Source organism: Rousettus aegyptiacus, unplaced genomic scaffold, assembly GCF_014176215.1.
Source record: "Rousettus aegyptiacus isolate mRouAeg1 unplaced genomic scaffold, mRouAeg1.p scaffold_m13_p_14, whole genome shotgun sequence".
Classification (NCBI taxonomy): Eukaryota; Metazoa; Chordata; class Mammalia; order Chiroptera; family Pteropodidae; genus Rousettus; species Rousettus aegyptiacus.
Window position 1 is genome coordinate 7,958,901 of NW_023416289.1, and position 13,632 is coordinate 7,972,532.

General features: G+C 47.5%; 1 protein-coding gene across 1 annotated transcript; it reads left to right on the forward strand.

The window, feature by feature from the left end:
- Positions 1 to 17: 17 nt before the first annotated feature.
- Positions 18 to 12,947, forward strand: COQ9 (coenzyme Q9). Its single transcript, XM_016151552.2, has 9 exons — positions 18 to 141; positions 2,186 to 2,354; positions 3,725 to 3,860; positions 8,372 to 8,514; positions 8,792 to 8,876; positions 10,032 to 10,136; positions 11,371 to 11,526; positions 11,866 to 11,919; positions 12,249 to 12,947. The coding sequence occupies exons 1-9, from the start codon at positions 66 to 68 to the stop codon at positions 12,282 to 12,284; spliced, it is 960 nt and encodes a 319-aa protein (XP_016007038.1). The 5' UTR covers positions 18 to 65; the 3' UTR covers positions 12,285 to 12,947.
- The last annotated feature ends 685 nt before the right edge of the window (positions 12,948 to 13,632 follow it).

The following is a 13,632-nucleotide window of genomic DNA, read 5'->3' on the forward strand; positions in this document are numbered from 1 at the left end:
AGTGTCCGCGACGCGCTCCCAGTGCTGCTCCTCGCGTCGCCGTGGGCGGCGTGCCCGCTTCCAAGATGGCGGCAGCGGTGGCCGTGTCTGGAGCCCTCGGCCGAGCGGGCTGGAGGTTCCTGCGGCTGCGGTGTCTACCCGGTGAGGGGGCGGCCCAGCCGGGGAGCGGGGAGGTGTAGGGAGGGGGCGCGAGGACTACTGGGCTGGCGGCGGGGCGGGCAAGGCCGTCGTGGCGGCCCGCGAGCAAGGTGAGGTGAAGGGCACCTGCGCGGAGCCGCCGGCGTGCTGCTCTCGGACGGAACGGGCCCTGACTGGCTTCTGCCCCTAGTCTCCAGCTGTCAGGGGCCAGAGCAGGGGAGCAAGGCCTGTCCCTCATTTAATGGAGTTAACAGAGCCCCAGAGAGGGCCGTGGATGCCCAAGGTCACACAACTCGTTTGCAAAACCGGCAGCCTCGGACCCAGTCTCTTAACTCCATTGCCAAGTGCGTGGCCCTGGTCATGAGTTGGAGACAGCCACACAGAGCGCCTAGTCCGCTGTTTCCTGTCAGTCATTTCCCCACCACTACAATATATCCGTGTACCATCTTTGCCACTAGATAGTCGGTATTTTTGTTTATGCATTTGAGTTATTAAAAATATAGACATGTACTTAAAAGAGGAAAGTTTATGTCACTACCATAAATGGAAAACCAGTGTCGATTTCCATAAATACGATATGCATTGACACATTAACATAAATATATATAACTAATGAAATGAACATTCTCCTGTATTTCACCTGAAAGCTTGTGAACCTCTGGCTTTTCAGTCTTTCTTCTCCTGGCCCTTTCAAAGTTTTATGACTATTTGCTCCATTTTTTCTGTACGTATACTAAAATCTTGATCTGTGTGTTTCTTTTAAAATCATTATTCTCCGAGTAAGCCCATGGCTTTTTAAAAAATGCATGCCCTTTTGTTGTTTTTATACAAAATTCCAGAGTAAATATGTTCAGTAAAAGTATGCCTGTGACCCAGCAAATCCACTCCTAGGTATTTACCCAGGAAAAATGAAAGCATATGTCCACAAAAAGGTTCGTACAAGTATATTCATAGCAACTTATAATAGCCAAAACTGACACAGCCCAGGTGTCCGTCAACAAAACAACATTTCTTAATGGAATACTAAGCAATAAAAAGTAACACTCTACTAATTTACACAAAAGTATGAATCTAAAAAGTATACTAAACAAAAGTCGTACACAAAAAGGACATACTGCATGAGTCTATGTGGATGAAATTCTAGGACAGGCAAAACTAGAGTGAAAAATTCAAAAGTTTGGGGAATCACAGGGAGGGAACATGAGGAAACTTTCAGGGGTGTTGATAATCTCTAGATAGAGTCATAGAAGTATATATACATTTGTCAAAACTCAGAATTGACACGGTGAAGACTTGTGCATTTCATTGTATATAAATATCAGCCCAATAAAACAGTAAATAAATATTGAACTCTAGTCAATGATATGCATGCTGAAATGTTCACAGATAAATACTGAGGTCTGCAACAAATGCATCAGAAAATAAGCTGGATTGATGAATAAAGAATATGATGGCTAAACTTGAATTTTTTTTATAATACAATTTTGGGAAAGAAAAGAGTAGTATGAGCCTGTGCTTAGGAAATAACTACTTTCTAAAAGCCCTTTTCTGAAGTCAATGGGGTGTTGTAGTATTGCAGATGAGAAAGCAGAGAGACACCTCATAAACACCAGATAGTTGGTATTCTGACCTTGTAATTTCTGGTCCAGTACTCTTGCCATGATATATGAATATGTAACATTTTCAAGTCACTTTCACTTTTTGTTTCAGCCTCACTCCCATAGAGCAAGTCGAGATTATTGCTCTTAATTTGCATATTTTGAAGTCATGCTTGTTGGGATGAAGCGATTTGCCCATTACCACTCAGCTAACAGATGATGGAAACAGGCCTAGAAACCAGGGCTTCTGTTTCCCAGCTCATACTTTTACCTCCATGTCGTGTCTCAAGGTTGCCAATTTACCCAAGATTTTTGTCTTGAGACTCAGTACTTGGATAAGTGGTTCTGGAGTAGGTGGCCCTCCTTTTCCTCTTCCCCATCCCTCAACGGGTCTTAAAGGGTCTTCTCTGGTAAGTGTCCCCGGCTGACCAGCTCGGCATCTGTTTCAGTGTCCCGCTGCCGACCAGCGCCGTTGCCGCGTGCCTTCCATGCTTCAGCCCTGCGACTAAGGTCTTCAGATGAGCAGAAGCAGCAGCCTCCCCCCTCTTTTTCTCAGCAACATTCTGAGGCACAGGGGTCAGAAGAACCCAGTCCAGAGGCTCCTCGTTCAGCCCCTAGGTAAGCAGGAGAACCCAGTCCACCCGTTCCTGGCCACTTCGTGTGCTTGGTGTCGCCATTCTTTTCCTTCCTCTCCTCTATTCCCCTTCTCACCTTTCAATATTTTCAAGACTATCTTTGAAAGTTTAGGAACCTTTTTTTCTTTTCTCTCATGAATATGGTGTCTGTACATTCTAAAACATCTAAACAATATAAATAAGTTTAAAAAAATAAAGCAAAATTTACCAGGATTCACAAACCTAGAAATAACTGCTAACATTTTTTGTGAATATCCTTTGAGCTCTTTCTCTAAGCATATTTCATTTATAAATCTATGTATATAATAGTGATTAATTACACTACGAGCGATTCTTAACCTTTTTGGCACCAGTGACCAGTGCTTTTATGAGAATCTAATGCCCAATGATCTGAGGTGGAGCTGAGGCGGAGATGCTAGCACTGGGGTAGTGGCCGCAAATACAGATGAAGCTCTGCTCGCTTAGCCACCTCTCACCTCCTGCTGTGTGGCCCCGTTCCTAACAGGCTACAGACCAGTACTGGTCCACGGCCCTGGAATCGGAGACAGTACATGCTATTCCCAGAACCTGTTTTTTCACTCAACAGTACATTTCTAATGTCTTTTCATAGTCATTATTTTATGATTTGATGATTGCATAATATTCTAGCATTTGGCAGTCCAAAATTTTTTTAACCCATCTTTTATTGATGAATGTTTAGATTTCCTTCATTGGTACGAAAAACAATATGATAAAATGTGCCATTCTCTCACCAGTGGAAGCACTGAGTCAAAGGATATGCGCATCTAACATTTTGTTACATATGCAGGTCCGAATTGCCTTCCAGAGAAGTAATAATAATAATTTACATTTCTATTAGATATTTTTTTCTTCTTAAGTCTACCATGGAGAAGTTCCTCTAGCTCCGAACTTCATTTTTTTGGTCTCCTGATTAAAGTGCTTTTTAGTTTAAGTGTTTTTTAAGGATCTACTTTGTGCCAGGCCCTGTGAATAATATAACCCTTGTTTACGTCCTCACCAAGTTACAGTCTGGTGCAGATACAGATAAAGAAACTGTGCTAAGGGCACTAAACGGAAATCTGGGGCGCTGCAGGAGTGTGTGCCTTCCTATCGCACGACCTCCTCGCTCGCTGCGTCCCTTCTCTCAGTGACTATGGGAGGGAGAGGACGGTATAACTTAACCGTTGGCATTGTAACACACACTGACACAAAGTAAGTGTCCTCTCTGCACGTGCCTAGAGAAGGCACAGAGCCTCTGGTTTCCGGTCAGGCTCATTTTGCATGCCAGCAGGAGGCAGCGAGATGAGGTGTGCTGGGTTCTGTCCCCATGGCTCTCCTGGATTTGGGTCTCAGGTACACAGACCAGGGTGGCGAGGAGGAGGAGGACCACGAGAGTGAGGAGCAGCTGCAGCACCGCATCCTGACGGCAGCCCTGGAGTTCGTGCCGGCTCATGGGTGGACAGCAGAGGCAATTGCGGAAGGAGCCCAGGTGCGTGTAGGTGAGGGCGGGGCAGCCAGACCAAGAGCAGCCAGGAGGGAGTCACACCAACCTCATGCATCTTCCAGCCCAGCATGAAACCCATCGTCGCTATAGGATTTCCTTTTTCTTTTTTGTTGGAGGGTGGAGTGGAGTGGGGGGAGGTTCCCAGCGAGGTGGAATTAGCTTCATTTTTAAACTACTTTTTAATGTAAAAGAAATATGAGGTAGAATTGGTTCTTGGGAGTTAGGTTCTAAAGGTTAGGTTCTAATAGATCAAAACTATTATATTTCACTGACTCTAAGATGCCATTAGTTGTAAGAAACACTGTTATATTATGCATCATCAAAAAAAGGAAAACGCTGCCCATTAAACTATGATGTATCATCAATTGTACAATTTGCACTGATTGTTCAAAATGAAAAAAAAAATGTGCATTTTAGAATTGATGAACAGTGGTGTTTGAAAACTCAAGAAGGCACCACTTTGGAGACCAGCACACCTTGTTTTTCTCAATAAGTCTTACCAGTCAGTGTTTCCTTCTGCGTTGTTAAGCAACAGGCTTCTGTTTAGACCATGTTATACAGCATCGTCCTGTGAGAGCTATGTGAGAACGGAGACTGGTGGAATTACAGACCGGATCTCCCAGCCCAGGCTTGCTGCAGGACATCTGCTCACGAAATGGGACAATGAGCAACTTCGCTGCTTGACTTAAATTTAAGTTATTCCTCTTGTCGTCTTTCTCTGTCTCCCAAGAGCACATATGGTAACAGAAGTCATAAAAATGAAATGTGTATGTTCATTGTGAAAACTTTGAACAATATAGGTATACAAAAGAATGAAAAAAAAAATCAACTATGATACACCAGTGATCCTATTATCAACATTTTAATGCCTATTCTTTCAAATTAAAAAACTTGTTAATCATTTATTCTTTAAATAATTATTGAGCAGATAGCGTACAGTGGTCACTGTGCCAGCTCCTAGAGACATCAGAATGGCCAAGATGGACACAGCTCTTCCATTGTTGAGCTTCCAGTCTAGTGACATTAAACATACATGTACAAATACATGCTTATAAGATGTGACAAGGGCTATCTGGAAAAGGTGCTGTTGAGACATACAGTGGTGGGACCTGATCTAATGTGGGATGGGGTGAGGATGTCGTCAGGAAAGGCTTTTGAACTGAGAGCTGTGGAATAAGTTAGGCTTTACCTGGTTCGGTGGGGTGGGTGACGGACAAGTCTAGACAGAGAAACAGCACGTGCAAAGTGGAAGAGACTGGCCACATGGGAAGAACCAAAGAGAACTGTCCCGCAGAAAGTGAGAATAGAGACGAGCTGAGTGAGACTGGGGAAAGGTCAGTTGAGGCCAAACCAGGCCAAGTCCTAAAGGTCATGTTAAGGAGTTGGGCTTTTATTCTAAGAACAATTGAACATATAAGGTTGAGTTTGACATTTCAAAACTGTCATTTTGGCTGCTGAGCAAAAGAATGGATTGGAGACAGAGAGTCATTGGGGGAAATGAGAGTTTTCTGGTCTAGAGAAATGGCAGTAAACTCAGAGACAGGTGAGTAGATTCGAGGAAAGAATGACATAGGAGATGGCACCGGAGTTGCCACTTTGCGTGTGTGGGTACATGTTGGTGCCGTTGTCTGAGATTAGGGCCACTGGAAGAGTTCCGGGTTTGGAGCGGGAGCATGGGTACAGTCTTGAGCTTTGTTGAGTATGAGGCATCTTCCAGTAAACCAGTAAGAAACCTCAAGCATACAGGTCTGAAATGAGGGGCTATCTGGACTCGAGTATGTGTTTGGGGATTATCAAAACATACACACCCACACCCAGCCCCCACTCCCCCCATGCAAGTGAATGAGGTTGCCTAGGGTAACGGTGTGCCCAGAGTGTCAGGTGAGAAGAGCGGAGTCTAGGCCCTCAAGGAACTCTGACACTTCCAGGTAGGGTGGAACAGGGTGAACTGGCCAGGAGGCCTGCGGTAGAGCAGCCTGATGGAGGCGAAGCGGAGTATATAGTGGGTTAAGCAGCTAGACATGGGTTACTGCAGCAGCAGCCACCTGGGGTGAGTACTGGGTCAGAAGTACCTGGAGGGAACTGAGCGAACAGAAGGTTAGGAAGCGGAGAGGCATTTGGTTGCACAGGGTAGAAGGAAGCTAGTGTGTACCAAGCGGGGGAAATGGCATGGACGTTCGAGCGAGTCTGAACACTGATGGGAGATGTAGAAACTGGTGAGGTGAAGAAACGAGAGAAAGCGGCAAAAGCACAAGTTCCTTGAAGGCAGGAATTGCGAAATCCAGAAGATGGGAAGGGCCGGCCCTAGATGGTCAGGGGCAGGACTGGAGACTGCTGCAGGTTTGGTTTCTGGAGGGACGTAAGGGAGTTCTCGGGATGGTTTCCACGTTCTCCGTGCAGTAGTCGTGTTTGTCTCACGAGCCTGAGTTAGGAAGGGGTGGGAGGAGGCCAAGGTTTGAAGGAAGCGGAGGTTTGAAAGAATCATTACAGAAAGTTATGGAACCAGCAGACAGAAATGTAACAGGATTGTTTGGAAAAGTCTGATTATTCTGACTGGCTATTTTCACTCTGCATGTTTCCATTCTTAGCGACTGCATGATACCTGTTGTATTCATTTGAACTCACTTGGTAAACATTTGGGTTATTTCCAATTTTTCAATATTATAAACCTATTTGTGCAATATAAATTTAAGTACATTTCTGGTTGGTTTCTTTAGGACACATTCAGAGAAGTCACTCTTTGAGAGAGTGTATCAGTCAGGTGACAAACCACACCAGTTATTCAAATAGAGAATTTAATACAAAGAATTATAAACTCAGTGTAAAGCAGGTGAGCAGGTAACTGCAACGGTAAAAAGAACAGTGAGATATTATGGAGATAGCAGATGTGGGAGAAAGCTCCTATCCCCAGGGCTAGGGAACAAAGGGAGGAGTTGGAATTATTAAAATTAGGAACTTGCAGGAGAGTCCCTGTGGGGGTGACACTCAGACCCCTGAGGAGCAGGCGCTACTTAGCTGGCACTGGAGTCTCTATGTCTGGAGGAAGGGTCCCTGGGGGCTGGCACAGAGAGGGAGTGGTGGAGCGGTTGGGAGGGCAGGGAGAGGAGGCAGGGGATGGAGAGGTGTCCCCCATCCCCTGGATGGTACACACACAAACCGCTAGCAGACAGAAGTCACCAGGAAGGGGCAAGTCCCACCTTCCTCCAGCCTTGCAGTCTCCCTCTGCCCACCCTCTGGAGACCCCGATGTGCGGCCAGACTGTGGTCTGCAGAGCCCCAGCCTCTGCATCACAGAGCTGAAGATGGAAGGGCAGCTTTGGAGCTGAGAGACAGTAATTTAGTAACTATCTCAGAGTTTGTGTATTCTTGAAGTTCTGTTACGTTCATATTAGAGGCAGTATAGCCTGGTGGTTAAGAGCTTTAAGCCTCAGTTTACTCATCTGTAAAATGTGGGTGATGATGTACCCACCTGCTAGAGGTGCTGTGAGGCTACGGTGAGCTTGTGTATGAAACGTGCTTAGCAGGGTGCCTGGCACATGGCAAGGATGCAGTCACCTTCATTATCGACGCCGCTCAACTCTGATGTTGATGTGAATATTAACACATTGCTCTCTGAACAGGCTGGTACTTCCACCAAAATGGAGGTGTTTTCCACACTCCCAGTGGTGGGGATTTGGAGTTAAATTTGTTTTCTCTTTTTTCTGCCTTCTGCCCCTGTAGCTGTCAGCGTTCTGCCTCCAGTAAGATGCTTAGTAATTGTTGTATATTAGGATAGCTAAGGATTTTTGTGGCTTGTTTACTCCTTGACAGCTCATGTTATGTTTTTTTGTTTGTTCGTTTTTCAAGCAACGGAAAGGCCTAATTTCCAAGAGATGTAGGTTACATGGATGGGTGAGGGAGAGAATTCTGAGTGCTCTTCCTGAGCCCCTTTTTAATTAGGACGCCCAGGTTACAAATGTCAGAGCTCAGCTCTAACTGGCTTAAGCAAGGAAGGGAATGTTTTGGCTCATTTAGTAACAGCAAGGTGTGAAGTCGCTCTGGCACAGCATTCTTAGGTCGTGCTGCTGGGAACTGTCTCTCCAGCATCCGCTTTGCTTTCCTCTCTGAGCTCCGTCCTCCATGGGGCCTCCCACGTGGAACTGGACACAGCTCAGCAGCATGCCATGGGCAGCCAGAGCCTCTTTCCAGGCAGCACTGGCAAGAGTCCTGAGTGGCCTCGCAGGGCCTGGGTTTGGTCTGTGCACATCCCTGGCCTAGTCGCTTGAACGCCCATCACCCAAGCCTGCGTCCCATGCTCTGCAACACACCAAGGGGCTCGATGGAGTGTGGAGGGACCGGTGGTCAGCTTCACCCAAGTCGCATGGACCGAGAATGAAGAGTGGGGTGGCCTTCTGAAAATTAAGCTGCTGTTACTGGAAGAGGCACTAGGGATGAACAGGCAACATATGTCCATGACACTTGCGGCCACTTTTCTGTTTCCCCTTGTCCCTTTTGTAGTCTCTGGGTCTCTCCAAGGCGGCGGCCAGCATGTTTGGGAATGACGGCAGTGAGCTGATCCTGCATTTTGTGACTCAGTGCAATGCTCAGCTCACCCGCGTGCTGGAAGAGGAGCAGAAGCTGGTACAGCTGGGCCAGGCAGAGTAAGTCCCGTGTCATTATCACTCAGGGTGGCAGCTAAGGATTGAGGAACTCTGGGCCCACCAGCTGTCCCCGGGAGGCCAATCCAAGCAGAGCCAAAAGAGAACATTGAGCAGCCCTGCTGCTCTCATGGGACTAACAGGCAGACGCTGGCGCTGACAGCCATAGTCAGGCTAGCATCCGGAGCTGGCGGGACCCTCCTCTCTAGGCTGAGTAAACAGTGTAGTGCTGAGCCCATGCCTTTGACCCAGAGACACTGTTTTCTTTTCCCTCTTCTAGGAAGAGGAAGACAGACCAGTTCCTGAGGGATGCAGTGGAAACCAGACTGAGAATGCTGATCCCGTACATTGAGCACTGGCCCCGGGTACAGAGTCCATATCCAGGCCCCAGGCCAACAATGTGTTCACATTTATGATTGTCAGCACCTTTCACCCAGAGGGACTTGCACACTCCAGAAGTCAGCTCACTGTCTCCACAAACTCAGGGATACTCCATGCACTTGGCAGAACTAGGTTTCAAATTTAAGGGTGCCAAGAGCATAACTCGGGGTCGTCTGTATCTCAGTTCCTGGAGGTGTGAGTGGCTTGGGTTCTAGATCGCATCCTGGGTGGGGTCTTAGTGGCCCGAGTGTGCCAGCAGGTCTTCAGTCAGGAGGAGTCCATGAAGGAGAATAGAAAAGTTGGCACATTTTATCGGCCATCATTAACAGGTCTGTTGTGTTCTAGATCTCAGGGGACAAGACTTCTTTTCACACTATCAGTGTGATGCCTCACAATTGGAGTATTTTCTCCAAGGGCTTTTCTCCCCTTTTCTGAAGCTTTCTTTTTTTCTGTTTCAAAGCATGTCAAAGTGTGGACTATTCTCTCAGTTAAAAAAGTAGAGTCAAGTCACATCAGAAATATAGGCACGTAGAGATCACCTAGTGTCCTCTGCCCAGCCAGGACACTGTTGAGCGTGTGATTTCAGTCCGTCGTCAGACGTTTGAACGCCTGCAGGGAAGGGCGTGTAGCTGAAAGGCAAGTCCTCTCCCCTGCTTATGTTCTCCGCACTTGATTTTCAGACCCGTGGCCCTGGCTCCTTCCACCTCACAGTTAAAACGATGGAAGTGAGTGCCTTAGGCCCTGGCTGCCTCCTCATTCAGCACATTTCCTTCTGGGCTCCTTCACTAAGAGAGAACTTTCTAGCCAATCCAGGACCTCTCTGTCCAGCTCCTCAGGGCCACAGCCAGTGGATTGTAGAGTTGGTAAAGTGAGGATACCTCAGGAGCTGGCGTCTGCTAACGGAGGTGTCTCCGGGTTGTGCCATCACTTGTATTACTTGAAGGAGTTGATTTCAGGTAACAGAAATCAAGTCGAGTTAAACAAACAAGCAAAATGGAGGAATTTATCTGTGTCCCGGCAGCGGCCTGGAATTTGGACCTAGAAACCGTCACATACCTCAGTGGGGAGGTGAGGCACCAGCCACCTATCACTGTTGTCACCCGTGTGCAGTACCTGTTCTGCTGTCATTCTCTCTTCAGGCCCTCAGCATCCTCATGCTCCCTCACAACATCCCGCCCAGCCTCAACCTGCTTACCAGCATGGTGGACGACATGTGGCATTATGCTGGGGACCAGTCCACTGACGTGAGTGCTTTCTGCAAACCCACAGGATTCCAGGAAAGGCTTGGGTCTAGCATTTCGTCAGGAAGTGCGTGAACTTTCTTTGATCACAGATTCCTTCAGGGGGCCTGCAGTGTCATTGCCATCTTGGTAAGGAGAGACTAAGGCCACAGTGGGATCTAGGTCACTTCATTCAGGGGCTAGGACTCCAGCCACCAACCAGTGATTATTCCTTCCGCCCTGTAGTAGTGACACAGGACATCAGGGAGCCATGTGATTGGGTTGCCATTTTATAATCATTTTTCTCCTCGTTTCTTCTGAGATTTAGATTTTGCAGCAGAATTTTTCAGTATGTGTTTTTCATGAGACTGGTTTTTTTTAATGCCATTGTTTTTTGTGTGTGTGTGTGTGTGTGTGTTTTTTTTTTTTTAAACTACCCCTAGCTCCTCTTGGCCTGCTTTACTCAAAGATAAATAAGCCTTTAAACAGACACCAGGAAAGAACTCAACTTCCTAATGCTATCATATTTCTGTTAGGAAATTAAAAAACAAAAGTATACCCTCATAAAAAGAAATTAATATGTGCCGGTACTTTATGGAATCCAGAATGGAGAAGCAAAGGGATACTCCCACCACAGTTCTAACAGAGAGCTTTAATAAACTCCCTGCCCCCCCCACCCCCGTGGTAATATACCACCAACAGAGGTGGTAGGAAAATGAAATTAGAAAGCAAAGAAATTAAGGAAATAAAACACAAGGCAGCTGAGCTAGTGCTCTGAAGAGAAGTTTGCCAGGACAGTCAGAAGTGGCTGAAGGACATGAACTCTCAGCTCCTCCTCGGTGTTCTAATCTGTCCATGACCCTGTCCTAGCTTGCACTTTCCTGATGAACACACTGACCACAGAGCCTCCCTGGAACTTACACGGCTTAAGACTTAGTCTTTTCACCAGCAGTTCCAAAAAGGACTGGATGTAGCAAAGTCACTTGGGATACTTAGTAGACATCCAGATTCCTGGCGCTTACTTCAGACCCACTGACCCTAAATGCTAAGAGCTTGCGTTTTAACGTCCCAGGTAATGCTCATGCCCAGCCACATTTGGGAATCGTAGCGTTGTCCAGAGGAACATGGTATCTGGGAGGGAAAGAAGAAATCGGGCGGGAGCCTGTGAGTTCCTGCATCTTTGGGTAGAAACTACCCCGACTGCTCCCAGCCCACAGCGGTGGTGGTGACCCACCTTCCTGGGTGGGTTTCTTCGCAGTTCAACTGGTATACTCGCCGAGCTGTGCTGGCTGGCATCTACAACACGACAGAGCTGGTGATGATGCAGGACTCTTCCCCAGACTTTGAGGACACTTGGCGCTTCTTGGAAAACCGGATTAATGACGCGATGAACATGGGCCACACTGCCAAGCAGGTAGAAGGGGGCCAGCCATTTGGGAAACCTCCTCACTGGGCACACTGTCTCCTTGAGCCACAGCTAGACACCCATATCTTCTCTTACTCCCCTTCGGCCTCTGCTGACAGTCCCAAGGGCCTTCCCAGAGAGCCTGGCTGGCTCTCCCTCATACCAGCCCTTCCTGAAGCTCTGCCCTTCATCCATTTGGCCCATTTATGGTTGTGTTGTCCACAGGCTCTTCCTCTAGTACCCAAGGCCCTCTTGACTACCCGTTGGGGCTAATAGGCCTGCTGGTTTGTCCTTTTTCACCTTTGAGCTTGTGGCAGGGGCTTAAGGAAACCTGACTCTGACTCCTAGGTAAAGTCCACTGGAGAGGCGCTGGTGCAAGGACTCATGGGTGCAGCAGTGACGGTGAGTACTGCCCGGCTCGTCCCTGCTCTCCCCCATCCCACTCTGGCCCTGTGCTTCTCATTTAGTGTATCACTGACCCCAAGTGGTTTTATAGCCTTACACTGGAAAGCTATTAATGAGACTGACAGTGGTTCAGCCTGAGTCTCTTAATTCCAAATACTCCACGTCTTTATTTTTTATTGGCATCAAGAAACATGGCTGACTCCGGGACCTTGGTATGCCAGATCTATGTTTTATAGCTGCACGTGCCGCCTTGAAAATCCTGATCTTTCCCCTTGGAGTCCTAGAGGTAGAGCAAGGCCTCATCACTCTTTCCATCCCTTTATCAGCTCAAGAACTTGACAGGTCTAAACCAGCGCCGGTGAGCAAGAAGGGGTGTAAGCTAGAGTGCCCAGAAGAAAACCTGCGGATATATTCAAGGGCAATGAAAAGTACGAAGTGCCATCCATGGAACAGGGTCTTAATGGAAAAACACTCAAGGATTCCTGTGTCACTACCACAACCACCTGGAAACCATAGGGCTCTTGATACAGTTGTAGCCCAGGATTGGGCCACTTCTTCCGTTCTGAATACCAGGCCTGGCCTCCTGATGCCTTTCTGCGTTGCAGCTGTGTGATTGAAAAATGAGACTGTCATCCAGGCATTCAGTCCACAGAAACCCAGCACCTCCCTGTCATCATCCCACAGGCACCTTGATCACATCGGGACCTTCTTAGAAATGCTCTCCGGGGCTCCTAAGTCAGAGTCAGGGTCTGAAGCCACCCAACGTGGCAGCTCATCCACAGCACAGCACAGCACAGGCACCCAGAGGCATTCTTTGCACCCTTGCCTTCTCCAGCAGCCCGAGATACTGCACCTGGAAACACTCAGAAAGCTGCCTCACTTGAGAGAGGTGCCTGCTGGTGGCGGTACACAGCCTGGTCAGAGGGATGACCCCAGGCCTGGTGTTGCGTTACACCAGCGTATAATGCAGAATTATTAGTGAACTTAGAGTCTGTAAAATTATAATAAATACATTTGAATCAGTTTCCTGTCGTGTCGTTAGCTTTCATACGGACCGCAGCAGGTATCCCAGCCGCCGGAGGGAGACAGACGGCAGTGTTGTGGAAGAGGCTTGAGCAGCCAGGAGACCTGGGTTCCGGTCTTAGTGCCGCCTCGTATTACCGGGCAATATGACACCTCTGCCTTTCTGGGCCCAGGTTTCTTATAGGTAAAATGTGGGTGACAGGGCTTCCTCCCACTATTAGCTCCTTTGGCTGCTCTTGTCTATTTCTAACCATTTCAGTTATATATTCTTTAGCTTTAATTTTCTTGGCCTCTACACTGGCTGGGCTCCCTTTGCAAGTCTGGTTAACCCTTTTATTAGTCTGCTTAAGCTCCTATAACAAAATATCACAGACCAAGAGGCTTAAACAGCAGACATTTCTCACAGTTCTGGAGCCTGGGAAGTCCAAGATCAAGATGCTGGCAAATTTGGTTCCTGGTAAGGGCTTTCTTCCTGGCTTGTAGATGGCTGCTTTCTCCTTAATGTTCTCACACAGAGAAAGCGCTAGTATCTCTTCCTGTTCTTATAAGGGCACTAATATGAGGGTCTCAAAGGTCCCCATCTCCAAATACCATCACATTAGGAGTTAAGGCTTCCACATTTTGGGGACGGACAGTTGTCCGTGGCATCTGCCTTCTGCTTTGTTGTCGCCTAAGTAGACTGAATAT